Below are 25,778 nucleotides of genomic sequence, written 5' to 3' on the forward strand. Positions count from 1 at the left end.
GGTGCGAAGTTTGAAGCGCAATGTAGCGAGGGATCACTGTTGTATTTTTTCTATTATTTAAAAAAAGATGTAATTCAAACTAATTAAAAAACGCAATTTCTTGAGAAATTGTTCAGTAAACGCACGGTTCACTTTCTGTTGATTATGGGATGTTAATTATCGAGGGTTGATTGAATATTTGCTTGATTGATTGAACATTTGCTTGTGCTCATACATACCTAATACATACTGCCATATTTTCTCTTATTGATATAACCAGTAAATGATTATTGCTTGCTATACTAGGTTGTAGTATAATGTTTAAGTGTTACAAAGAGTAAAGAGGGTCGGGATGACAACTGCCTTGCTTCATGGCCGCATCATTGCGTAACTAGACCTTCCGGGACATCTTCAGCACCTGACGTCTAGACTTTCGTCTAGACCTTCGAGGACAATTTTCCATTCGAGGACATCTTCCATGGCCGCAGCGTTGCATAACTGAAGTGTCTGGGTCATTCTGACCACTTTACCTGTGCCCTTGCTTACACACGTGTATTTAGTTAGTTCCACCTACATGCTCACACATAGCGAACCAAAATCACATGGGTGTCTCCAGCTTGCTTTCCCCCTCCCTTCAGGGCGGCACCCTTCTGTTTTAGGACAAACCCCTAATAAAAAGAGCAAGGAGGGTTTTTTCCTTAGATCAATTTTGGTGACTATACAGCGTAATCTAGCATTTCTCTGTCTAGTCCCTCTTTGCTCTCCTTGGTCAAGAAAACTGAGTGTCTTCTCTCCTTATTTTTGGGTAATTTTACAAATGTCTACCTAAGGGTCTATTTTTGAACTTGACATGGGACATTTACAAAATCAATTCCTGCTGATTTAGGTTCCTGTTAATTATGGGGCATTACGGTCGCATCCTGTTAATTCTTGTTGCACTTCTGCCTGATTTTGTGTGACTTCCTGTTCATTTTGTGCATTTACAGGTCACTTCCTGTTATTGTTGGGGCATTTCCATGAGAGAAAACTCTGGTTAATGCCCCCTATAAAAATCTAAAGTTAATTTATTTTTAAATTCATAGTATTTAATCAAGGGCCTTTTAGTTTAAATGAAATGCGTTGACTTGGAATTTCAAATTCCACCTTTTTTTTTTTTTTTAACAGTGTGTCAAGCACTTGAAAAAAAAAAAAAAACGAAAAAAAAACATACTACTGTTCTTCACTCTTTTAATGGTTAAAAAAATATTTCTTTGCGCAGAGACAACATGAACCAAAAAACAATGGCCACCTAATAACGGCTGGTGGAACAACATGAGGTAAATGTTTTTGAGGCGTGATGACCAAAATGTTAGCGAGAAACCATGCCTCAAAATAATAATATTAATAGTCAATAAAAAGAATATCAATAATATATAATTACAGCTAAAAAGAAAATCTGAAAATGTGCAACAAAAACAAACAGCCCAGTCATAATATACAAGGCAAATCTTGCCTGTTGGACTCGATCCACGGTAATTGCGGCCCATCGACACATTATCTCACCACCAGACAAGAAACACATAGCTTGGAGGGCCCGATGCAATCATCGTGGCAGAAGGCCCCGCAGCCTTGGCACATGATCATAGCTTTGAGACGACAGGAGCACTTGAGCGAAACCTCCTCTGCCGTACTGTCAGTAAAGGTCTGGATGCTAAGCGTGGCCTGGCTGGAGGCCAACCGAGGCCGCAGCTGGAGTACGCCGTCCGCCATGTTCCGGGAAAAGCTGGTATTGTCCATGACGGACACGTTGGCCGTGTAGCTGACGCCTCCGAGTCCCCCGCCCTTCTTGGAAATTTTCCCATAGAGCTGGAAGGGGAGCGAAGTAGGGGGCGAGTGATAGCTGGAGGAGTACGGCGCTTTGCTCAGCTCGTTTTTGGCCATTCGAGACAGATTCATCTCCATGTTGAGGAGTCCCTCCATGGCCCCTCCGCTGGGGTAGCCGTCCATAGAATTCACAGGCTCTTTTTTGGTAACCACCACGGATGTTTTAGCAAGAGCCTGACAAGAAGGCTTTGAACCAACTTCAGTTTTTACACTGGGGACAGGCGCTGGCTCTTGTTGGCTGGGGATGGGAATCTGAGACTGAGGGGGTCGCCAGTTGATCTTAAGACTAGGAACGCCTTCTGCGGGACAAGGGTCTGCGTGAGGTGGAGACGGGCCATTCAGTATGGTCCTGTTTGCGGCTTGATTCCTGTCTGGAACAGGCCCTTGCGAGGGCTGATGGACTGATGACTCTTTGCTAATTGCAGTCTCCAAGCAATGGTTTGAGCTGCTGGGGGAAGTCGTGGGGAACGGCGACGAGGTGATGACCGGTACGGCTCCAGAGGCCTGCTGAGACTGATACTGTGATGTGTTTGGCGTCTCAACTAAACACGAAACAGGGTAGCTTTTCTGAGAAGCTACGGTTCCTTCTGACGCCTCAGCCCTGTTATAGGGTCTTCGGTGCGGTCCTGCCGATCGACTGATTTCTAGCCTGTCAGCAGAGTGTGTCGGTAGCACTTTATCCAGTGGAAGGCTGCCTTGTAGAAGCTGTGTCACCAAAGGGTTGTTGGCTTCTACACTGGACACCGGCCTCGTCGAAGCACAGAGTTTCTTTGAGGCTCCAGAAACACTTGATGGATAGGTAGAAGGTTTAATACGTCCGTTAGGGTCTTCATCCAGAGAGCCCTGTTTGGAGCTCTGGCGATCCTCTACAGGTTCAACTTTGACGACAACGTTGTGGCGATCTTGGGAAAAGGGCAGGGTTTGTGCGGAGTGAGGCGTACCATTCGGAAAGCACGGTTGAATGACAGTTTGACCGTGGCAACTGGGATCGTTGCCTCGGATGACAGGCTGGCGGTTGCGAGTGGGGCTGCAAACTGCTTCCTGCATTTTTCTGTGGCCTCTCATTGGGGAACACCAATCTGGGTCAGGCAGCTGCTCATCTACGGTGCTTTCATTCTCACAGTCTGAAGCAGTTTCCGTGGAATCGCTGTGTGTCCCGGCCTCGTCGTCTCTGCCCGAGGACTCGGCGCGAGGAGATGCGTCTGCTCGTTGCGTTGCCAAGTCATTGTCAGTATCGTGGGAGTCCTCATGACGGGAAGCGTGCTGAATGACGCCACCTAGACTTACGTTGGTCTGTTGTTCACGCTCTCCGGGTGTGGTGGATCTGACCAGCTTCTGAACAACAACACCTTGAGCCCCAAACCTAGGAAGAGAATCGGGGATGGAGGTTGGAGCAAGAGGCCTTTTTTCCCTTGCCTGGTTAAGCCTCTCTGAAGTGGAAGTAGGACACACTGCAATCTTGCTTTGTCTATCGGGCGAGGAGGTTATGTAGGTCGTGTCAGTCTCTTGAGAGGGAGGGTCAGTTGCTTGGCCCGCGGGTCTGTTGGATGAAGTGTGGACACTGGCTGATGCCGCATTCATATCTTCCTCGGATTTTTGAGGAGGGCTCGATGTCTGCGGGTTCTCTGATAACGCAGAGGTTGAGGTAGCGGGTGGGGAAGGCGAAGGCAGAGTTTTGCTTTCTACATTGGGATGCTGTAGTTGTGTTCCAGACGAATCCGTTTCACAACTCTTTCCCTGCTCTTGTGTCCCACCACCACCTCCCCTTCTTCCACTTCCTCCTCCCGGCTCAATTGGTCCCGGGTGTTCTTGCGCTCTCTGCCCACTGTTGCAATCCGGTAACCCAGCAGCAGGCCGCAGCCGGACCCTGTTCGGCCCTGGCCCTTCGGCAGAGGCTGCAACAGCAGCAGCGGCTTCCCGCTGGGCACGGGCTTGTTGCGCACGGGCTTTGATATCTGCGAGCGTCCGCGCGCCCCCCGTCCCCGACCTCCGCGAGGCCTCCCCAGGGGGCACGATGCGGGGACAGATCTGGTAGGTGGGGTGCCCTTTGATCCAGGGTGGTTTGATTCTGGACAGTTGAATCTGTGGCAGAAAAAAAACATCAAAGTATGTATACATTGTACTTAAATCTATAGGTTGTAAATAGAGATGTCCCGATCGATCGGGTCCGATCACGTCATTTTCAAAGTATCGGAATCGGCAAAAAAATATCGGACATGCCTTTTTTAAATATATATATTAGGGCTGTCAAAATTATCGCGTTAACGGGCGTTAATTTTTTAAATTAATCACGTTAAAATATTTGACGCAATTAACGCAGATGTCCCGCTCAGACAGATTTAAATGACAGTACAGTGAAACGCTCACTTGTGTTTTATGGAGTTTTGCTGCCCTCTGCTGGCGCTTGGGTGCGACTGATTTTATAGGCTTCAGCACCCATTACATTGTGTAAGTAATTATTGACATCAACAATGGCGGGCTACTAGTGTATTTTTTGATTGAAAATTTTACAAATTTTATTAAAACGAAAACATTAAGAGGGGTTTTAATATAAAATTTCTATAACTTGTACTAACATTTTTCTTTTAAGAACTACAAGTCCCTGTATCCATGGATCGCTTTAACAGAACCTTAACAATGTTAATGCCATCTTGTTGATTTATTGTTATAATAAACAAATAGTCTTTATGTACCGTATGTTGAATGTATATATCCATCTTGTGTCTTATCTTTCCATTCCAACAATAATTTACAGAAAAATATGGCATATTTTATTGATGGTTTGAATTGCGATTAATTAATTTTTAAGCTGTAATTAACTCGATTAAAAAAATTTAATCATTTGACAGCCCTAATATATATATTTTAATTAAATTGTTTTCTAATTGCATTTAACGTTACAGACATAATATGTTACACTCATCCAGAGTATTTAGTTTAGGCTTAAGGTAGGGTTATCAAATTTATCCCGTTAACGGCGGTAATTTCTAAAAAAATTTATCACGTTAAAATATTTAACGCAATTTACGCACGCGCTGCACGACCCACTCACGCATTATCGTGTTCAATCTGTAATGGCGCAGTTTTACCTATTTATAGAGCTAAAAGGCAGCGTAAAATGAGTAGAGTGAATTTTAGCAGCCTTTGGAGCCTTTTTTTTAATTGGCTAAAGCCTTACAATCCCTCTCCCTACAATTAGAAATATCGTGGGAAGCAATGTGGGGAAGAAAGGTAGTAACTGATGTTTTTCTTAACACCCTATGTTATTTCCCAACGCAGAGAAGATATATCAATTGGTACCACTACGCACAGTCATGGCTGCACTTCCCATCATGCATTTGGGCAGAACAATTAAATGGCTACAGTATCATTTACTGAAAGCTCAACAAATACACTAGATGGCAATATTTAGTTCCAATATACAAAGTCACATTTATCCTCTAAGATTTACAAGTCTTTCTATCCGTGGATCCCTCTCACAGAAAGAATGTTAATAATGTAAATGCCATCTTGAGTATTTATTGTCATAATAAACAAATACAGTACTTATGTACTGTATGTTGAAGGTATATACTCGTCCGAGTTTTATTCATTTTTTTCTTAATGCATTGCCAAAATGTATATAATCGGGAAAAATTATCGGGAATGATTGGAATTGAATCGGGAGCAAAAAAAACAAAAAACAATCGGATCGGGAAATATCAGGATCGGCAGATACTCAAACTAAAACGATCGGGATTGGATGGGGAGCAAAAAAACATGATCGGAACAACCGTAGTTGTAAATGCTTTGGAGCATGGTCTTACCCGGATTGGAGGCACCTTGGGTTCCTCCGTTGTCGGCTGCGGTTTCTCTGAATGGACCCTGTCAATTGTGGTACGAAAGGACTGCTGGTCATTCAACCGTGGCCTCTTCTCGGGGAAGCTGGAGAAGGCCCGGGCCTCATCGGGTCTTCTCTTCTGTTCCTTGTGCTGAACGCTGGGTGCGGGGGTGCCTGCTGGGCTGTCTGAGGGACTGCTCTCACGACTGCTGGTGGCTGTTCCGCCTGTGACGGAGGTGACCACGGATGCGGTGTCATCCAGGTGATCCGTAGTGACTGCGGCACCGGACGATACTGAAGAGGAGGAAGAAGAGTCCAAGCCAGTGGTAAATGCTCCTTGTTGATCAGAAGCTGAGGACGGTGAGGATGAAGGTGACGAGTCGGAAGAAGATGACGACGAAGGGGATGAGGTGGAGGCCAAAACAGGTGTAACCTCTTCGGTGAGCAGGCAGCCTGAAATGTTTGGTTCTTTGTCATCACTTGTGGATTCTGGACTAGGAATAGGAGTTGGTGTTGGTGCTGGCAGTAAAACTGGCTCAGGCGTTGGGGTTTTCGGCTCAATGGAGATGTCATCCGGTGGGACTTCCTCGTCACATTCGGCCTGGAGTACCACCTCCCCTTGAATAACTGTACTTTCTGACATAGGAGAACCAATAGACACTGTGGATGTTTCCAGAGATGCAACTTCCTCAACAGCTTCTGCAGACTGCAGGACAGGTGAACTGGTTTTGCAGAGGGTCCGACGGGCCCTGCGACGTAGATCAGCTCGTGTGCGTCGCCTCATTCTGCCGTCTCTCCTTCGACGACCCACGCTGCGCCTCTTGGGGGCACCGGTTGACACCACAGAGACGCTGTCAGTATCCAGGACACTTGTTGCAACTTCACTCGCGTCAGCCATCGTGAGCTTAAGGGATTCTTCTCTCGTAAGGCCAGACCTGCAGGTACACATCCAGTGTTTCAGTATATATGGATTACTATGATAATACTGTACATGCAAAATACTTATTTTAAAAAAATGGATCTTGACTGGTGAATTTCTTACTTCTGTCCATGGTACTCCTCAAAAAATTTTTCCTTCCACGCCTCAACCTTCTTCTCCTTCTCCATTTCCTGCCGGAACCGGACCTGCATCTCATGAGTGAACTCCCCTAAACAAATAGAATGTGAATTTTTAGTTTATTGGCTGCCACTAATGGTGACAGACTTTAATCCATTTGAACTGGGAGAGAAATCCTCAAGGTGTGTGTGTTTTTTTGGCTTAAGTTTGATTCCTGAAAACAAAGGACTTCCTTTTCCTTGGAAAGGAAACACTTACCCTCAGCTAACCTCTCTTTCCAGCTTTGGGAGGCATGTGTAAAGAACTCATTGTTGAGGGCTGAACTACTCAGTCTGGCCATTCCATCTGGTCCAATCTTCACAGAGAGTATACAAAATGTAGCATATCAGAAAAATAGGAATAAATATGACAGAAAATCTGCATAGGTATCTCAACTAGATTAAATGTATAAATCTAGTCTTGGATTGTGTTGTAATCTACATGAAACAAAAGTTATCAAGGCTGGAGCACACGAATTTCTTGCAGAAGTGCCATTAGATCATATGGAAACGTGGTAACGTTAGCAAATAAAAATATGTTACCTGTCGATCCACTTCTGGCAAAAGCTGTAGCAGCTGCTGCTGTGATTGGGCTGGGAATGCTGAGAAGGTTCTAACATTAATAAGAGCCCTGATGTTGGTGTTGACAAGAATGGAACCAGGTGTCTCAAAGTCCACATCTACCCCTCCTCGACTCCTCTTCATCGGTCCTAAAATTGTCAAAACCGCACAACATTAAGCGATGGCACACCGACCTTACCATCTACAGGCTGCTTTAAATATTATTCGCAGATTTACGAAACTCACTGATTAGATTAATTGAATCCTTTCATGCACAAATTATGTATTTTTATTTTTTTTTAACCCTAAAGGTGACTCATTGAACTCATTGGCTGCTGTTGACGGTGCTGGACATCCAATCCATTTACACTTATTGATACAGTGGGGAGAACAAGTATTTGATACACTGCCGATTTTGCTGGTTTTCCCACTTGCAAGCCATGTAGAGGTCTGTAATTTGTATCAAAAGTTCTCTTCAACTGTGAGGGACGGAATCTAATACAAAAATCCAGAAAATCACATTGTATAATTTTTAAATAATACATTTGTATTTAACTACGTGAAATAAGTATTTGATACATTACCAACTAGTAAATATTTCGGCTTAGTTCTTTTTTAAGAACCCCTCCTGTTCTCCACTCATTACCGGAAGTAACTGCACCTGTTTGAACTTGTTACCTGTATAAAAGACACCTGTTCACATGCTCAAACAAACAAACAAACAAACAAACAAACAAAACTCCAACCTCACCACAATGGCCAAGACCAAAGAGCTGTGTAAGGATATCAGGGATAAAAGAATAGACCTGCACAAGGCTGGGATGGGCTACAGGAAAATAAGCAAGCAGCGTGGTGAGAAGTTAACAACTGTTGGCGCGATTATTAGAAAATGGAAGAAGTTTAAGTTGACGATCAATCTGCCTCGTTCTAGGGCTCCATGCAAGCTCTCACCTCGTGGGGCATCACTGATCATGAGGAAGGTGAGGGATCAGCCCAGAACTACACGGCAGGACCTTGTCAATGACCTAAAGAGAGCTGGAACCACAGTCTCGAAGAAAACCATCGGAAACACATTACGCCGTCATGGATTAAAATCCTACAGCGCACGCAAGGTCCCGCTGCTGAAGCCAGTGCATGTCCAGACACGTCTGAAGTTTGCCACTGACCATCTGGATGATCCAGAAGAGCAATGGGAGAAGGTCATGTGGTCGGATGAGACCAAAATTGAACTTTTTGGTCTAAACTCGGCTCGTCGTGTTTGGAGGAAAAAGAAGGATGCGTACAACCACCTTCCCAATCGTGAAACATGGAGGATGAAACATTTTTTGGGGCTGCTTCTCTGCCAAGGGTATAGGACGACTGCACCGTATTGAGGGGAGGATGGATGGGGCTATGTATCGCCAGATCTTGGCTGACAACCTCTTTCCTTCAGTGAGAGCCCTGAAGATGGGTCGCGGCTGGGTCTTCCAGCATGACAACGACCAAAGCACACAGCCAAGGCAACTAAAGAGTGGCTCCGTAAGAAGCATCTTAAGGTCCTGGAGTGGCCTAGCCAGTCACCAGATCTGAACCCGATAGAAAATCTATGGAGGGAGCTGAAAGTCCGTGTTGCCCAGCAGCAGCCCCGAAACCTGAAGGCTCTGGAGAAGATCTGCATGGATTAGTGGGCCAAAATCCCTGCTGCAGTGTGTGCAAACCTTGTCAAGGACTACAGGAAACGTTTGGTATCTGTAATAGCAAACAAAGGTTTCTGTACCAAATATCAAGTTTGATTTTTGTGATGTATCAAATACTTATTTCATGCAATTAAATTGAAATTTATTATTTAAAAATCATACAACGTGATTTTCCGTTTTTTTGGTATTAGATTCCGTCCCTCACAGTTGAAGAGAACTTATGATACAAATTACAGACCTCTACATGCTTTGCAAGTGGGAAAACCAGCAAAATCGGCAGTGTATCAAATACTTGTTCTCCCCACTGTAATTACCGTATTGGCCCGAATATAAGACAGTGTTTTTTGCATTGAAATAAGACTGGAAAAAGTGGGAGTCGTCTTATATTCGGGGTCTAGACATTATACCGATTCATGGCGCCAGATATCATTGAAGCAAATGCTGAACTTGAGGAGTAATGTTCTGTCATGACTGATCTCAGCTACTCTCAAGTTTAACCAGTTTGCATTATTTTATTGCAATGTTTTTCCCTATTCAGATTTGTTTCAAGACTACAGTTAGACCTCACTTTGATGGTTAATGCAGTTATTGCAATTTTGTTGTTTTATCACAATAGATTGGTTTATTTATATTTCAAAAACCAGAAGCCACTCATTTACGAATGTGATTGCACTTTAGTTTACATATTTAAATTTTCAGAAATTAAGATTTGAATGAGGCAAAATAACATGCTTTTTCTCTCAAATATATTGTTATAATCATTGGTTCCAGATGTACTGTAATTATTTTCTGTATAAAAATTAATTTGGTGTTCAAAAAGTCTTTTTTAAAACTTGAGTCTTGAAAAAGAGGGGGTCGTCTTATAATCGGGCCAATACGGTATTAAAGGGATCCACGGACAGAAAAACTTGTAGTTCTTAAAAGATAAACGTTATTTTGAGTTGAAATCATTTGATATTAAAACCCCTCTTGATGATTTTGTTTTTATACAATTTATAAAATTAGTTTAACTAGTAGGTCGCCATTGTTGTTGACGTCAGGGGGGTGACATCATTAGGTTACGCTGCAGAGCTTCCAGAGTTTGACTTTAGTGACATAAACATGTCGTCTGTTAAACCCTATTCAATTTGAAACCGAGAGGAACATTAATGAGCATGACAGCATTGTCGATATTTCACAAAACGAGCAGCAAATCAAAATCAACAGGAAAGACGGGATGATAAGAGTATATGATAAAACCGCTGTTCTGCCAAAATGTGCTACACCGGCGAAAAGTCCTACAAGAGGCGAATTTGACACCCAAAGTGTGCGCTTTCAGCTTGTTTTGTTTAGATGCATACAGACAGAACATACTAAAGATGCCTTAAGAAAATACTTAAGCGTAGTAATATCAAATAAGGGTGGTTTAATTACATTACGTGACTAATGAGGTCAACAGATCAACAATCTGCTTAAAAGGTACCACAAGAAAACAATGCTTAAAAGTATGAGAGGGAAACACATGCAAAAAGTATTTTGAGGAAATGAAAAGGTATAAAAGACTCAAGAAAAACGCAAATAGTAAGTACTCGCACCTTTCACCAACGTGCGAATATGTTGGAGGGCTCGCTGTCAAGAAGGAATTACAGAACACCAGTAGTGTTCGTCTAGTGACAGTGACAAACTACGTCATCACCCCGAGCGTCCATTGCGTGCATAAAACATGGCGCCCTCCGTAGGTCAAAACATGTAAAGTTATATTTTTAAATCAATGGCAATATTATATGTGTATCTAATAACATATTTTAGTAAAACAGAACAATTGTGGCTTATTAGAGCCTACAACTCTGAGGTTCCCTTCAAAGATAATTAAAAAAAAAATTGTTTTTATGCTCATATATTGAAGTTTACAAAAAAAAAATCACTTGCTCTATAAAGGATTAAAGGCCTTAAGTGTCAACTTTTGTATAGCTGTCCACTGTGGTGACCACTTTATTATCCAATTATTCATTCTCATGTAAAATAAAGGTTTACCTGATGGTACGTGCTCTCCATTAACTTTAAGAGGAGTCAGGACAACACGCGGCATCATGACTGCTTTCTTTCGCTGCCTCCCTGACTGTGGGAGCAAAAATGATGGTAGGTGTTAGGACGGTGGAGGCGGATTGGACACGAGAAGTTAAAAAAATAAATAAATAAATCTGATAATCTGGTACTAAGCCCACACAAACAAAAAGAATATATTTTTTTGAAGATGGTCCTAACCTGCCGGGACCGGCTCAGTCTGGTCTGTGTGTGCTGAACATGTTGGACCTGTTGAGTGTCAGTCCGTCCCTGCAATCCTGCTGCTCTACTTAGACGGGTTTGAGGCTGGTTGGTAGATTGTACTTCTGTGGAGCCGGTAACACTGGATGACGTTTCATCTGCTGAGGCTTTAGGTCAAGGCAAGGGGAGACGGTGTACCATGTGGCATGAGTCAGTTTATCAGCCTGTTATTATTATTTTTTTTTTACCCAAAGTTGAAGCAGTGGTTTCGGTGGAGTTGGAGCTCTCCTGCTCAGTTGTCTCGGTGGCGCCAACTGCTGCATTCTCTGTGAGGGAAGTGTTGCTGGAGGTAGGGGTTGCAGCGCTGCTAACCAGCTCAGATGGTGTTTCGGACTCTGTAGTCTTTGTCCACTGCAAGGCATTCTTCTACAAATCAGACAGAATTCAAAGAGTACAGCGGAAGTTAATCCCGTTTTATGAGGACATCAAAACTGACTTCCTACTAGGCATGTGCCGGTTACAGGTTTACCGTGGTATGAAAACGTCGCAATTTCAAAACTACTAAAATTTTCCGTCATACCATAGTACGGTATTAGCTATTTTTTATGTCCCAAAAATGCAGCGAGAAATCCGTGGCTGCGCTCACCCCTCCCCCTCCGATTATGCTCTGTCCTGAAACGACACCTGAGATTTTGACCCCCTCAAAAAAAAAAAAAAAAAGTCGCTAGTATGGGAGTGCTTCGGCTACCGAAAAGAAACAGACGGCCACGGCTTAGAGGACCTCCAACATGATTTCACATTTACGTGAGCATCATCTGTCACTTTACACAAAATTTAAGGTAAGTAAACACTGTCATGAATGTTTCCCATAGCTACAAGGGTTCACTCCAGTGTGTTTAGCGATGGTAAAACAAATACAATCACGTAAGCTTGTTAACGAGGCAGATAACGTGGCTAGTTAGCATGCAAAGACAGCTAACTAGTTTCCTTTCCACCATTAGCCTACTTTTGTAAAGTCTTCCGCCATTGTAAACATCTGTTCAAAACATTTTCATAGTAGAGCCTGTGGTGTTTTTTCTCTCTGGCAACTTTCTGTGTTGAGAGAGGGTGTGTGATTGTGTGTATATAATGTTTAAATAATGATATGAGTCATACACACTAAGCCTGAACGACATATCGTTTAAACATCGCCATCGCAATGTGTGCGATAGTCCCATCGCAAGCACGTGCGATAGTTATTTTCTTTAATCCACATACGCCTTGCTCTCTGCTCTGCGCACAGCTTCACACCCTCCCTCTCCCAGCCCTTTTATCCTCACAGTCACTGCAGCACTTCCATATTAAAGTTAACGATGCTCGTTGTCTTTGATCTTGCCAAAGAAGTATACATCAAAGCGGAGCAATGTGTCAATCATCGTTTAACTTGTTAAAGTTTCTGCAAGGAAGCTGCGCTGGAATGAATGTGTGTGAGTGTGGAGAAGTTGGAGACATATAAAATAAATTTCAGAAGTGATCATGAGGAGTTTGAAATTTTTACATGTCACTCCAAGAGTCACAGCTAAGGTAGATAAACAGAAGCATTTAATAAAGCCAAGCATTTTTCTACTACAGTACTTTATTCTTGTTAAAAAATTATTGGGTTGGAAAGTTATGTTTAAACTGATCATAATTATGACATTTGAAGTGCTTAAAAACCATTTAATTATATACATTTTTTAAATCACTTTGGGGGAAAAAGTGAGAATTATGTATCTCTTTCCAATGTCAGTATCTGAATAAATACATTGAGCACAAAAAACACACACACAAAAATTGGGGGGTGGGGGGTGCGCTACTTCGCGGTTTTTATCGCGGCGGGTTCTGGTCCCCATTAACCGCGAAAAACGAGGGCTCACTGTACAGTGTACACTGTGGTGATGGTGAGTCATCCAAAGTCTTTCCAAACAGCTATTCAAGTCATCTAGTAAAAACTTCTTTAAAAAAATAAAAAAAAATTTAAAAAATTAATATCGCAATATAATATCGCAATATATCGCAAACCCCCCAAAAATCGCAACAATAGTTTCCAATATCGTTCAGGCCTAATACACACGCGCTATTGCTCTTCATTAATATTCAACTAATTAATATTACTAGTAGAAGTGGTATGTGTTTTACATAAAATCAATTCGATCATATATGGTTTAAGTCCAGTTCTATATAGTTCTAAGGGTTCTTATTGAGCAACTTGAGCTGTGGCTGTGAGTTTATAAGTTGTTATTTTATTTATTTTTAACATCGTTTTCATGTTGATGTTCCAAATTGCAAATATGTATGAAAAATTAAAAAATCCGATTCAGTAGAAAAAAGTTTTAAGTTTTTTTTAAAACAGTTTCATACATCTCAAAACATTTTAGAGCTATATTTGCAATACAGTCATACAGTGAAACCGTGGTATTTTTGCCTAAGGTTATCATACCGTCAAAATCTCATACCGGCACATGCCTACTTCCTACAAGTATATCTAACAAGGGCTGGAAACATTAACCTGTTTTCACCTTTAATTTTTGCATTCATGTTCTTTTCTGTTTGAAATAGCTGTGCGTTATCCAACAAATTCAAATTAATTGGGATTACTACCCATTCTATATGGAATTTAACAAAAACAGTTCAGTAATATTCAGTAAAATGAATGTTAGGTTGTTAAAAACAAGCATCATAACCCTTTAGATTGTGTTCAGCCAAATGGTTTTCAGGTAAATATTTCTTATCAGGCCAACAGTTTCAGGTCATTTTCATTCTTTAGCCTTCGCCTGAACAGTTAGCACCACTTCCTGCTGATCAAAGTATGGGAAAATTAATTCCCAATTAAAATGCCGCAAACCAACCGCTCCTTTGCCACTGGTGAAGAACAAGGTCCAGAGTATATAGGGGCATATATGCAACCACTTTTTAGAATAACTCACCTTTAAACATACTCCAATTCTTCATAACACAAAAACAGTAGGTTAATGTTGTCCAGTATGAGTAACACAAGGTTAGCTGCCAGTTTACACAAATATGAAACCAGTTGTTTACGTGGCAGCAGCATAATGCATTTAGGGATGTTGATATGATCAGGACAACCTAAAAGTGAATACGTTAAAAAGGTGTTGGGCATGACATTGAACATGGCTGTTAGTTCCAGACAGGCTGGCCTCAGTATTTTAGAAACTGGTGATTTACTGGGATTTTCGCACACAACTGTTTGGATTACTGTAAAATTGAAAATATCCAGTAAATAGCAGTCCGCTGGGTGAATATGCCTCACTGATGGCAGAGGAGAATGGCTGGACGGGTTCAAGCTGAGAGAAAATATACATATCATACCACCTGTTAGAACCAAGGTAGTATGCAGAAGGGTATGTCTGAATGCATAGCACATCAGCAGAAGAGTGCCACTCCTGCCAACGAAGAACAGGAGGGAATTAAGGCCACAATTCGGACAGTCTCATTAAAAATGTTCCTGGTCTGACATGTCTTGATAAGCCAAACAAAAGTTACTGCTTCAGCTGTCAAACACAAACTGGGGGAATTTGACTGATAATATTTTAGTTGGGTTAGGTCTTGGTAACCCATGATACAAGTGGTCAATCAGTTTTTTTGGCCGCAGTTCAGTACATTTGCGTATCTTATAATGCCCGGTATTATAAATATACATGTTTGTGTTCTCAAAGAACAAATTTCTCTATTTCAAAATGTTCCCATTTTGCGTGGAAAAACAAAACAAAAAACAGCGTAAAAACAGCATTTTGTGTAAACTGATTAATGCAATTTATGTCAAATTATCCGTTATTTAAATTTAAAAAGCAAACATCCTTTTCTCGCCTACATTATTTAGGTTTTTCAGCTTTATATGCCTGGCGGGCCACCAGGCTTTTCATATGGGCGTCCACATCCACAATGGCCATAAAATGTGCCGAACACTCTCGAGGCTTTTGTAGGCGTGAATAGCGTGTAGCAAACTCTTCAACAAGCCCTCAGCAAAGTGAAAGCAAGTGTCTGGTGGTGGGCTATTGCATTTACTCTCCGTCCTGTTCGTATATCCGTACCGCATATTGGCATGGCCTTCTCCTTTTCTCTATGCCCCTCCACCAGAGTAAAATCCATGTATGGAATCCATGTATGGAATGACTATAGAAATGGAAAATACTCTGAAATACTCGCAACTAGAGCGGTCCCCGATCCGATCACGTAATTTGAAATCAAGCCGAGCAGGCAATGTTTGACAGGATCGAAATCGAGTGAAAAGGATCAGGTTTAAAAAAAAAAAACATACCGTATTGGCCCGAATATAAGATGGCCCTGATTATAAGACGACCCCCTTTTTCAAGACTCAAGTTTGAAAAAAGAATTTTTGAACACCAAATTAATTTTTATACAGAAAATACACCTGAAACAAAAGATTATAACAATATATTTGAGAGGAAAAAAACATGTTATTTTGTCTCATTCAAATCTTAATATCTGAACATTTAAATATGTAAACTACAGTGCAATCATATTCGTAAACGAATGGCTTCTGGTTTTTGAAATGTAAATAAACCAATCTATTGTGATAAAACAACAAAATTGCAATAACTGCATTAACCATCAAAGTGAAGTCTAACTGTAACTAGTCTTGTAACAAATCTGAATAAGGAAAAACATTGCAATCAAATAATGCAAACTGTTTAAACTTGAGAGTAGCTGAGATATGTCATGACAGAACATTCCTCAAGTTCAGCATTCGCTTCAATGATATCTGGCGCCATCTAGCGTCGTGAATGGGTATAATGTCTAGACCCCGAATATAAGACTCCCCCCACTTTTTGAGTCTTATTTAATTGCAAAAAACACCGTCTTATATTCAGGCCAATACGGTATTTTTAGAAAACTTTTTAAGGGCTAAACTGTAACAAAATAATCCAGAAATACAATGGAATTGCCAAAAGAAACACAAATGTATACATTTTATACGCCACAACACTCCAGGAAAAAGCGGAAGGGGAAGTACTGTTAACAGTACAGTACTGTAACATGGTTGGACCTTTAGTTCAAAAAGACTTTTTTTTCGGTATCTGATCGGGACTCTATCAGCAGATTCTCAAAATCAAGTGACTCGGGTGCAACAATATGCAATCGGACCATCCTTAGCTGAAATTTTTAACTCTTTAACTGCCATTGATGATGAAAGACGTCCAATCACAGGCTCTTTTCATCTTTCGGCTATGAATCTAAATGACTACCACTAGAAGACATCCAATCCATTTGAAGTGGAACTCCACTTCAAAATGATTGGACATCTATCGCTGTCGATGGCAGCTAACGAGTTAAAAAAAAAAAGTCTGCTTACAGCAATTTGCTTTTGACGTTTTTCTCCACTATTACAATTTTTAAAAAACTGTTAAACAAAATTCTTTCTGCTGAGATGCACTATATCAAAACAGTCCATCCCTTTAACCATTTGGTAATACGGTTGAAAGTCCAATGGTGACATCTTATGGTCGATATCGGGACAAACCTGTCCTAGCTCTATGCCATTGCACTGAATTTTTGTTTGTTTGTTAAAACTGTATTTAATGACAGCCTTTTTGTACTACTCTACATTTAGTATTGTTAATAGATGGCTCATAAGATTTTTTGTGTAAAAAAATCCCCATTCTTTTAATTCATGCCCCCCCCCCCCCCCCCAAAAAAAACAAACATGGTGGGCCACCACGTGGCTTTGCAAGTTTCCTGAGGGAAACCGTGTCAGCAATTTTGATGATGGAAGGCTGACAACAACCTAGCATAATCATCCCAAACAACACGCTCGGTTTGACTAGAATCCAGCCAAAACGAGAGGAGAATGCAATTTTTGTAAAGTGGGAAGAAGATTGAGTCTACATACCTTCAGAGTGAAAAGGCTCATCCGGCCAGGCAGCTTAAAGAAGATGCTGTTCTTGACCCGATCTCCCCTCACTTGGGAGTGAAGCATTGTGACGAGGCAGGCCAGAGGTGCTGTTCCACTGTGTGGAAGAAGACAATAAAAACTCGTGTCACCATTCAGGAAGTACAGTATTTGGGTGAAAGTCATTACATGAATCAATGTAAATTCACGATTCAAATCTATTGACGTCAGCGGGTATACTATAGGCTCTAGCTCTCATGTTACATATGCACATTGCACACAATGGACTGGATGTCTTATGAGTGTCAACAGCAGCCAAAAAGCATTTAAATATACTTGCAAATGTCTTTTGATGTTTAGGGCTAGAAATAAACTTGAATAATTAGACGACGACATTTTTCCAAGTTGTAACATTGAAGGTGCAATATGTAAAGCTTGCGGCCAAAAAGGCTAATGAAACCAGGACCAAAAATTCCTTCCGCTCAGGGTTGCCAGATAAGCTCTTTGCAATGGAGAATCATGTTGTGTTATCATACTGATGTTGCATTTCTATCAGAAAAGAAAAGGCTAACAAACTGCACATTCACATTAGCAATGATTATGTGAACATACAGCATGCATAGTTTGACCTTATGTACAGAATATTACAAACAAATTAATAAGTACAGGCTACAGTCATTCATTCATTCTCAAATCTAATCTAATTTAAATCTAGCCTAAAATGAAGCAATACGTTTGATAATTTAACCCCGGTGCAATTTTAAAAATTTACGTTTGAAGACAGACTTTAAACGTAAATTTTTAAAATTGCACCGGGGTTAAATTGGAGCACAAATGAAAAAATATTTTTGGCAAAGTAGACAAACACGGACGTTTGTGATAAAATAAAAAAAGAAGGGGGCGAGTTACGAGCACCACGCTCGTTTCTTTCGCCACGATAGAATTACCGTGCTTTTCTCAGCAATATATCAGTACACTGGCAAATTATATTTTATTTAGTAACGCATTGATAACATATCCAAAGACTGTTTTATTCCTCCATCCGTTTCAATTATGACACATATATATGCACACGTAAAGACACCAACTTTAGCATTAGCACAAACAAGCCAACTTTGTTCATATTCCAAATGTGGTTGTGAAAACATAACATTTATGTTTAGCTGCTTAACTGGTCTTAACGTAGTGAATTGTGTTCATGAACTACGTTGCTGCAGTTTTGGGGGGAAAAATGTTGACACGCTGCAGCTATATGTACAAATACATGTATAAAATCTGTCAGTTTGCACATCAAAGGTGCCAAAAATGATGTAGCAAATAGAAAATAAATTCAGATATATCAACGCAGCTGACAACTTACCTTCTGTTTAGCAGATCAGCGGTTGAAAGGGACCATGGAAATAAAAGAGGAACAGAATAGAGAACACAGTGAGAAAAAAAGTTAACATGATATGTGTAAAGCATTAGACCGTGAAGAGAATACAAATCCAAAAACAACCAACAAAAATTATTATTTTTTTAAATTCCAAAATTTACTGGTCATATGTGCATACGTAGGTGAAAAGTTACCTTGCACTGTATCAATATTTACTAGTAAAATTCAAACATTTCAGGATCTTGTATAAAATAATTATATTTCGGACTATAAATCGCACCTGAGTATAAGTTGCACCAGCCATAAAATGACAAACGAAGAGGAAAAAAAACATATACAAATCACACCGGATATAAGTAGCATTTTGGGGGGAAATTTACTTGATCAAATCCAACAAATAGAACAGATATGTCATCTTGAAAGGCAATTTAAAATAAAAATACAATAGAGAACAACATGCTGAATAAGTGTACAGTATGATAATGTTACATGATGCATGACCAACCAAATGCGAACGTGGCCGGTATGTTAACGTAACATAGCTATTAAGAGTTATTCAGATAAATATAGCATAAAGAACATGCTAACAAGTTTACCAAACCATCAGTGTCACTCCAAAACACCAAAATAGCATGTGAACTGATATAATAATGGGTAAATAATTTCACACATAGGTCGCTCCTAAGTATAAGTCGCACCCCCAGCCAAACAATGGAAAAATACTGCGACTTATAGTCCGAAAAATACGGTATGTGGGTGTCTGACCTCATTTCCTTCAGTCCCTTGGTCTGGATGACATGGAGTATTTGTTTCGGGGTCATAGGAGCATCGGAGAAGTTCTCCAGCACCTGGTAAAAAGAAAACGAAAAAAGGCAAAACTGCATTAAATACAATCCAAAGACAACAAATTAGGCCAGGATGTCTTACTATACTTATTTAAATGTATATAACATATATACGAAAACGTTTTAGCCCAGCACTTTTAACATAACACTCATTCAATTACCCTTAAAAAAGGCTTACAGACTATCTTACAGAAGATCTTGAAACAGTTAATACATACTTCATGGTGGCAACCATTATAATAACAAGAACAATTTTGGGGGGAGAACTGAAAAAATTGAGAAAAGTGAATTTTTTTTTAGAGAACTGAGAAAAATGCAGTAAAGTGAATTTGTAAAAGTGCCTATGTAAAGTGCTTTGGGAACCATAATCATATGGATTGAAGCACTATATAAATACTAGACCATTTATCAATTATGACTCGCAGAAAGGCAGCGCTTCACTGTAATGTCATAAAGAGGAAGGGGCTTGTATATAGTTACCACAAGAACAGGGGAATAAGAGTTTAAGTAAAAAAACTGCTGTAGTTGTCTAAGCTATTTATCCACTGCCAAATGAATCAAGAGCTATTTCAATACTAAATTAGTATTTTTGATCCCTATTGCCCAAAATATTGTACGTAGTAATGTCAGCCTGACCGCCGTAAATATTTTCAAATTTCCAGTCTCATTATCTTGGTATTTAACTAAAAAAAATATTTACAATCATCTGCTTGTTTAACATGTTAGAGTGGTTAATATATTTGCAGATTTTTTTGAAAAGTTGTAGTGTGCAATGCATTTTTCACGCTGTCAATTTGAAATATGTCTTTGAAGGGAAGGATTAAAAAAAAAAAAAAAACTCAGGAAATAATCAGTAGATAATCGATTACTATCATTAGTTGCGGCTTTACATTAAATGCAGCATTTGGCTGGAATTCTACGCAATCAGTAACAGCCCATCATTTACACATTATTTGGCGAGTAGCTTTAATTACACCAACAGTGTGACTTTACATCAGTTCAGTAAACAGCGCTCTACGTTAACTCGTTCACCACTATTGACGGTAATAGACGTCAAATCCTATTTTACATTATCAGTTTTCAGTATGTGGGTCACTGGTGCTGTCCCACGCACGGGGACACACAAATTCAAAATTCACAGGAATTCAACCACGGGTGGAGGAACTCATCTTTAATAATAACAATAATAATAATAATAATAATAATTTAAAATATATATATATATTTATTTTTTCTTGTGTTCGATGTAAAATAGATGAAAGCTTACTTTCCGATGGTAGTATATATTTAGGCTTCATTAGTTAACAGTGAGCTTTGAACACGACGTCTTATAAAAAAAAAAAAAAAGAAATTAGCAACGAAGAGGGATGCAGTGGGCGGACGAGGCTTATTTTTCTTTTGAATTGTGTAATTGGCTATTTTTCTTAGTCTTTGATGCTTTGGTGTGGTACATCTACACGGGTTTTGAAGATGCTAAGTGGCTAGCATACAGCCTAGCAAACAAAGAGCTGTAAGGATAACAGGCGACAATTAGCGTGCTGGCTTTAGGTCACACTGGGTGGAATGCAGTCTTTCTTTTGCTGCTTTTGATGCATTACGTCAATGAAAAGAGGAGCTTATTTTGATTCATGTTCCCCAAACACAGCCCATTACGATAGGATAGCAATGAAACGCCAAGGGTTAGCTTCCTGCTTGTGTAGAGCGGACTATCCAAAAACAACCGCGACGCAGTCACCTCCACTAAATCCTTACACAACTCCCTCACGGTCCAGCAAAGGCTCAGAATAGACAGCTTACCATGCGAGCAGCCTCGGCCCAGGTCCGCTCCTTCTTTCTCTTTTGTTTGTCCTTCATTTCCTCCGCACTGGCCTGTCGTTCCTACAAAGCGCCTTGAAGAAGACGACGGTGGCGCTTTAGCAAGCTGCTAACACGGCTACGTCTCGTTTGCTGCTGTGTCAAGCCTGGAAACAAGACGAGGGCTTTACGCGCTGCGAGCCCTTTACGACGCCTACCACGCCCGAGAGTTTGTCGCTGGTGCGGGAAATACGTCGGTGTCTGTTACTAAATGAGAGCAACACACATTGTGGCGACGCAGCATGAAGGAAGCGCGATTGTGAGGAAGGAAAGGCTGTCTGTTCTGGAGTGCTGCAGCAGAACAAGCCTCGCAGGAACGCTACTACCAGGTCAAAGGTCAGCCCTGCTAAAGGCCTGCAACCAAGCGACCACGTAATCTGATATTTGCATCTATTTATGCGACCTACACACGACAGACATATACCCCTCTGCATTCAGGAGTGTAGTCTTAAAAAAACAATGATGATCTGAACCAATTGCCTGTCATTGATAGCGATACATGTCCAATTTTCTTTAAACCGGGAGGACTGACTGATTCAGTGCCATTGACGGCACTAAACGTAAAATCCATCTTCCCCTCCCAGTCAAAATGGACTGGACGTCTAGTGCAGTCAGTGGCATCCAATGAGTTAAATGAGTGCCCTGTAAGGGAACATCTTGGGGTGACACAACAGAACTAAAAGCCATAATTTCAGGATGTCATTATTTGAAATGGGCAAAAAAATTGAAGTGAATAATCAAAGTGTTTTGGCTCCGCGCAGCTATTCGCATTTGCAGTGGAACAGCATGTAATACATGAATGAATGAATGCTTTATTTTGGTCATGAGCAAAATAAAAATAATAAACAAAAATAAAAACACCAACAACAAAACATGTTCTCGCAAGATAGTCTTTTGTGCATATACTACTGCGAAGACCCTTGTGACATTCAATTCCCAACATTTTCACTCTTTTTGTCCTCTTTGAGCAGCTAAATAAAGGAGGGATGTCCCTGACCGGAAATTGGACCGATTGGGCATAAGTGGATTTTAAAGGGGGGACAGTGGGGCCACACCCCACCTGGTGGCCGAAAAGTGTCATTGCATCTAATTGACTTTCCTATATATAAAAGTTGTAAAGCAGTAAAACTGCAACAAAAATGAATAAAATGAACAAAAAAACCTTTTTATAATGAGTCGAAGTTATTTTTCGAGCACCTTAGACAGTCATTTGCTTTGCATATAATTTAAAAAAAAAAAAAAAAATATATATATATATATATATATATATATATATATATATATATATATATATATATATATATATATTGGAGAAAAAATATTCAAAAAAAAAGATTTTTTTCTTTGATTGAATTTTTATTTTTTTTGATTGAAGCAACTTTTTGGGGGATTGAATGATTTAGAAACAAATATTTTTTTAATTAATTATTTATTAATAATAATAATAACTTTTTGGGGGATTGAATGATTTAGAAACACATATTTTTAAATTAATTATTTAATAATAATAATAATAATCAAATAATTATTTATTAATTTATTATTAATTAAGTGTTCAATTGCAAATTTTTCCATCTTAAATATTTTACTGCATTCAAAACCTTTTTTCTATGATTGGAATTTTTCTTTTTTTGATTGAAGTGATTTTTCTTTTTGAAAATCTGTATATTTTTTGAAGCAACTTATTTTTGGATTGAATAATGAAGAGAAAAATGTCCTAGCCAAAATGTGGCCCAAACACAAATCAACATTACTTCAATCAAAAAGTTGCTTCAATAAAAAATTTTAAAAAACTTGACTTCAATCAAAAAAAATACAAATAAAATAATAATAAAGAAAAATAGCTGTCACATGCATTTTTTTTCTTTTTGAGTTTTTTAAGTTTCAAATTTATTCTTGCATTCAAACACATTTTTTTTTATTGAAGCGACATTTTTGGTTGAAAATATATATTTTGATTGAAGCAACTTTTTATTTTTATTGGAGCAACTTTTTTTTGATTGAATAATAAAGACAAATGTACCTCGATATGGCTCTGCCCTGGGCATACAATTTTTGACTGGGGTAACTACATTGGCACGACACAAGCAGGCATAACAAATTCAATAGATGACAATCTTGGCAAAAAGTATTGCCTAAGCAGCCTGATTTAGAATTCCCCTCAAGAATGATGGGAAGCAAAAAACGCTCATTGTCAACTTATTATTATAAATATTCTTGTAAGTTAATTTTATTGCTGACACTGCGTTTCGGGATCATCAACCTGTTGTGCCCCCCCGCCCCAAAATTCTAACTCCGCTTATGCGATTCTTTTTCATAGGATCGGAATCGGGTGAAAGGGATCAGGTTTCTGATTTTTAAAAATATTATTTTTTTAAGAAATGAAAGTATGTACGTTTTATACTTCATAACACTCCCGGAAAAAGAGGAAGTACTGTAAACAGTACAATACTGTAACATGTTTGGAATTTTTGTGGGAAAAAAAATAAAATAAAAATAAAAAATCACGGTATCAGATTGGGACTCGGTTTCGGCAGATTCTAAAAATAAGGTGACTCAGATGCAAAAATATGCGATTGGCAAACCCCTAAACCAAAGAGATAAGAATCCCAATAGAAGAAACCCAACCCGTTCGGTATCCTCTACCATGTGCAGGTATTTGACTGTAATTGTGTTATGTTTGTCACCTTGGTTTACCCTCGGTTTATTTATAGTGATTTCAATCGACCTGTTGTCACGGACCCTTTTTGTTATCGCTTCAATGGGATGTTTTTGTTTGTTTACAATAAACCAACACCTCTCTTGTTCTCTGTTTTTGGGGCCAGCCTTTTTGGTTTCACCCAAGAATTATCTTTTTGGTGCATACCTGATCATTATACTGGACTGTTGTTTCTACTGACCAGTACACAGTGATCCTTTGTTTTTTGCGGTTAATGGGGAACAGAACACACCGCGATAAGTGAAAAACCGCAAAGTAGCGCGCCCCCCCCCCCCCCCCCCCCAAAAAAAAAAGTTTATGTGTGTGTGTTCAATGTATTTATTCAGATTTAGCATTGGAAAGAGATACATATAATACATGTTTCTTCACTTTTTTTCCCCAAAGTATAATTTAAAAAAATGTATATTTTAATAAATGTTTTTTAAGCACTTCAAATGTAAATATGTTACTGTCCTGCCAAAATATTTTTAAATATTTTTAAACAAGAATGTATAGAAAATGTCTTTATTAAATGCTTAATTGAGTCCACGCAACTCTGCTCCCTCTCCTCACTTACACACAATGAGTTTCTACACCAACTGTTTAACAAGTTAAACGATGATTGACGCATGCGGACCTTTGATGCTGAGGCTTCCAGGGATCTTTGGCAAGATCAAACAGAAGAAGTCTATCAATCATTGTTAATTTTAATAAGTAACTCCAGTGCCTTGCTTGAACAACAAAGAGCAGAGAGTGGGAGGAAGACTACACGATCGGCTCAGGACAGCTCATGTGTATTTTATTTTTTCTTTTAATTGAAAAAAAAAATCAGTGATGGACCGTGGGCACGTAATTTGAAGCACAAAGTAGCGAGGGATCGCTGTAATACTATCATAAATACTTAAATGCCTACTTATATACTTTGTTTTACTGTGTTATATTTATCGTAATTAATGACATAATGTGCACAGAAAAATTACAGTACTTAACAATTTGGGTTCCGCAACAATGTGTTTTTGTGTAGTGAAAATGTAAAGCATAAGGTGTAAATTTGGTACTCTGCTCTTGACCGGGATATATTTAAGATAAACCAGAGGCAAAAATGTTATAATATGATATCGGTAATGATAACAATAGTACATTTTTATCCCATTTCAATAGTATATATTCAGACAAATGAAGCTCAATTACCAATAAACATGTATGAAAAACCTTAAATGAATGTCATGATTTGTAATTTTTTGGAAACATTAAAACAAATTTCTCCAGATAATGTTACTCTGTAGCTGTAGGGTACCCATCAATTTACTTATTATTAAAGGAGCAATATGTAAGATTGGCGGCCAAAAAGGGTACTGCAACCAATTATTCAAACGCACAACATCCCTTTCCCCTTTGAGCTGCCAGATAAGTGCTTTGCAATGGAGCATCAAGCTAAGTTATCATACCAATGTTGCATTTCAATCAGAAACTGGACAATGCAATTTCTTGTGAATTTGCATGGGAAGCTTTGCAAGTACAAGTACACATAGTTGTACTACAAATACACGTATTTGTAATACTAGTACACAAACTTTTAATACTAGGACAAGTACTTGTAATACTAGTACTCACAAGTACATGTGTTTGTAGTACAAATGCACGCAAGTATGCATACCTGTAGTACAAGTTCTAGTACTACAAGCACACGCAAGTTTACATACTTTAAAGTATGTACGTATAAAGTATATGTACTTGTACCGTATTACAGGTACAGGTATTCTACTACAAGTACACACAAGTGCACATACATGTAGTACAAATATGCGTAAGCTAGGGTTGCCAATTCCCTGAAGAAAAAAACAAAGGACACCTCAATGGTAGTGTCGACTGGCCTTA

The 25,778-nt window shown here is 39.5% G+C and overlaps 1 protein-coding gene across 1 annotated transcript; it reads right to left on the reverse strand.

Moving 5' to 3' along the window:
- Window positions 1-1,176: 1,176 nt before the first annotated feature.
- Window positions 1,177-21,713, reverse strand: asxl1 (ASXL transcriptional regulator 1). The gene is made up of 11 exons (XM_057858790.1): window positions 21,146-21,713; window positions 19,251-19,351; window positions 17,129-17,246; window positions 11,487-11,664; window positions 11,239-11,405; window positions 11,008-11,092; window positions 7,301-7,467; window positions 6,978-7,074; window positions 6,705-6,810; window positions 5,649-6,597; window positions 1,177-3,924 (listed from the first exon to the last, which is right to left on the reverse strand). The coding sequence occupies exons 1-11, from the start codon at window positions 21,200-21,202 to the stop codon at window positions 1,513-1,515; spliced, it is 4,437 nt and encodes a 1,478-aa protein (XP_057714773.1). The 5' UTR covers window positions 21,203-21,713; the 3' UTR covers window positions 1,177-1,512.
- Between the last annotated feature and the right edge of the window lie 4,065 nt (window positions 21,714-25,778).

The sequence above is a fragment of the Corythoichthys intestinalis genome, chromosome 2 (genome assembly GCF_030265065.1).
Source record: "Corythoichthys intestinalis isolate RoL2023-P3 chromosome 2, ASM3026506v1, whole genome shotgun sequence".
NCBI classification, from domain to species: domain Eukaryota; kingdom Metazoa; phylum Chordata; class Actinopteri; order Syngnathiformes; family Syngnathidae; genus Corythoichthys; species Corythoichthys intestinalis.

Coding starts and splice junctions, on each gene's coding strand:
- asxl1 (XM_057858790.1), bottom strand. CDS start 21,202: ATGAAGGACAAACAAAAGAGAAAGAAGGAGCGGACCTGGGCCGAGGCT. Junction 17,247..19,250: donor AGGTCAGACACCCACATACC/GTATTTTTCGGA, acceptor TCTTCCACACAG/TGGAACAGCACCTCTGGCCT. Junction 7,468..11,007: donor TGGAGAGCACGTACCATCAG/GTAAACCTTTAT, acceptor TGACAATTTTAG/GACCGATGAAGAGGAGTCGA.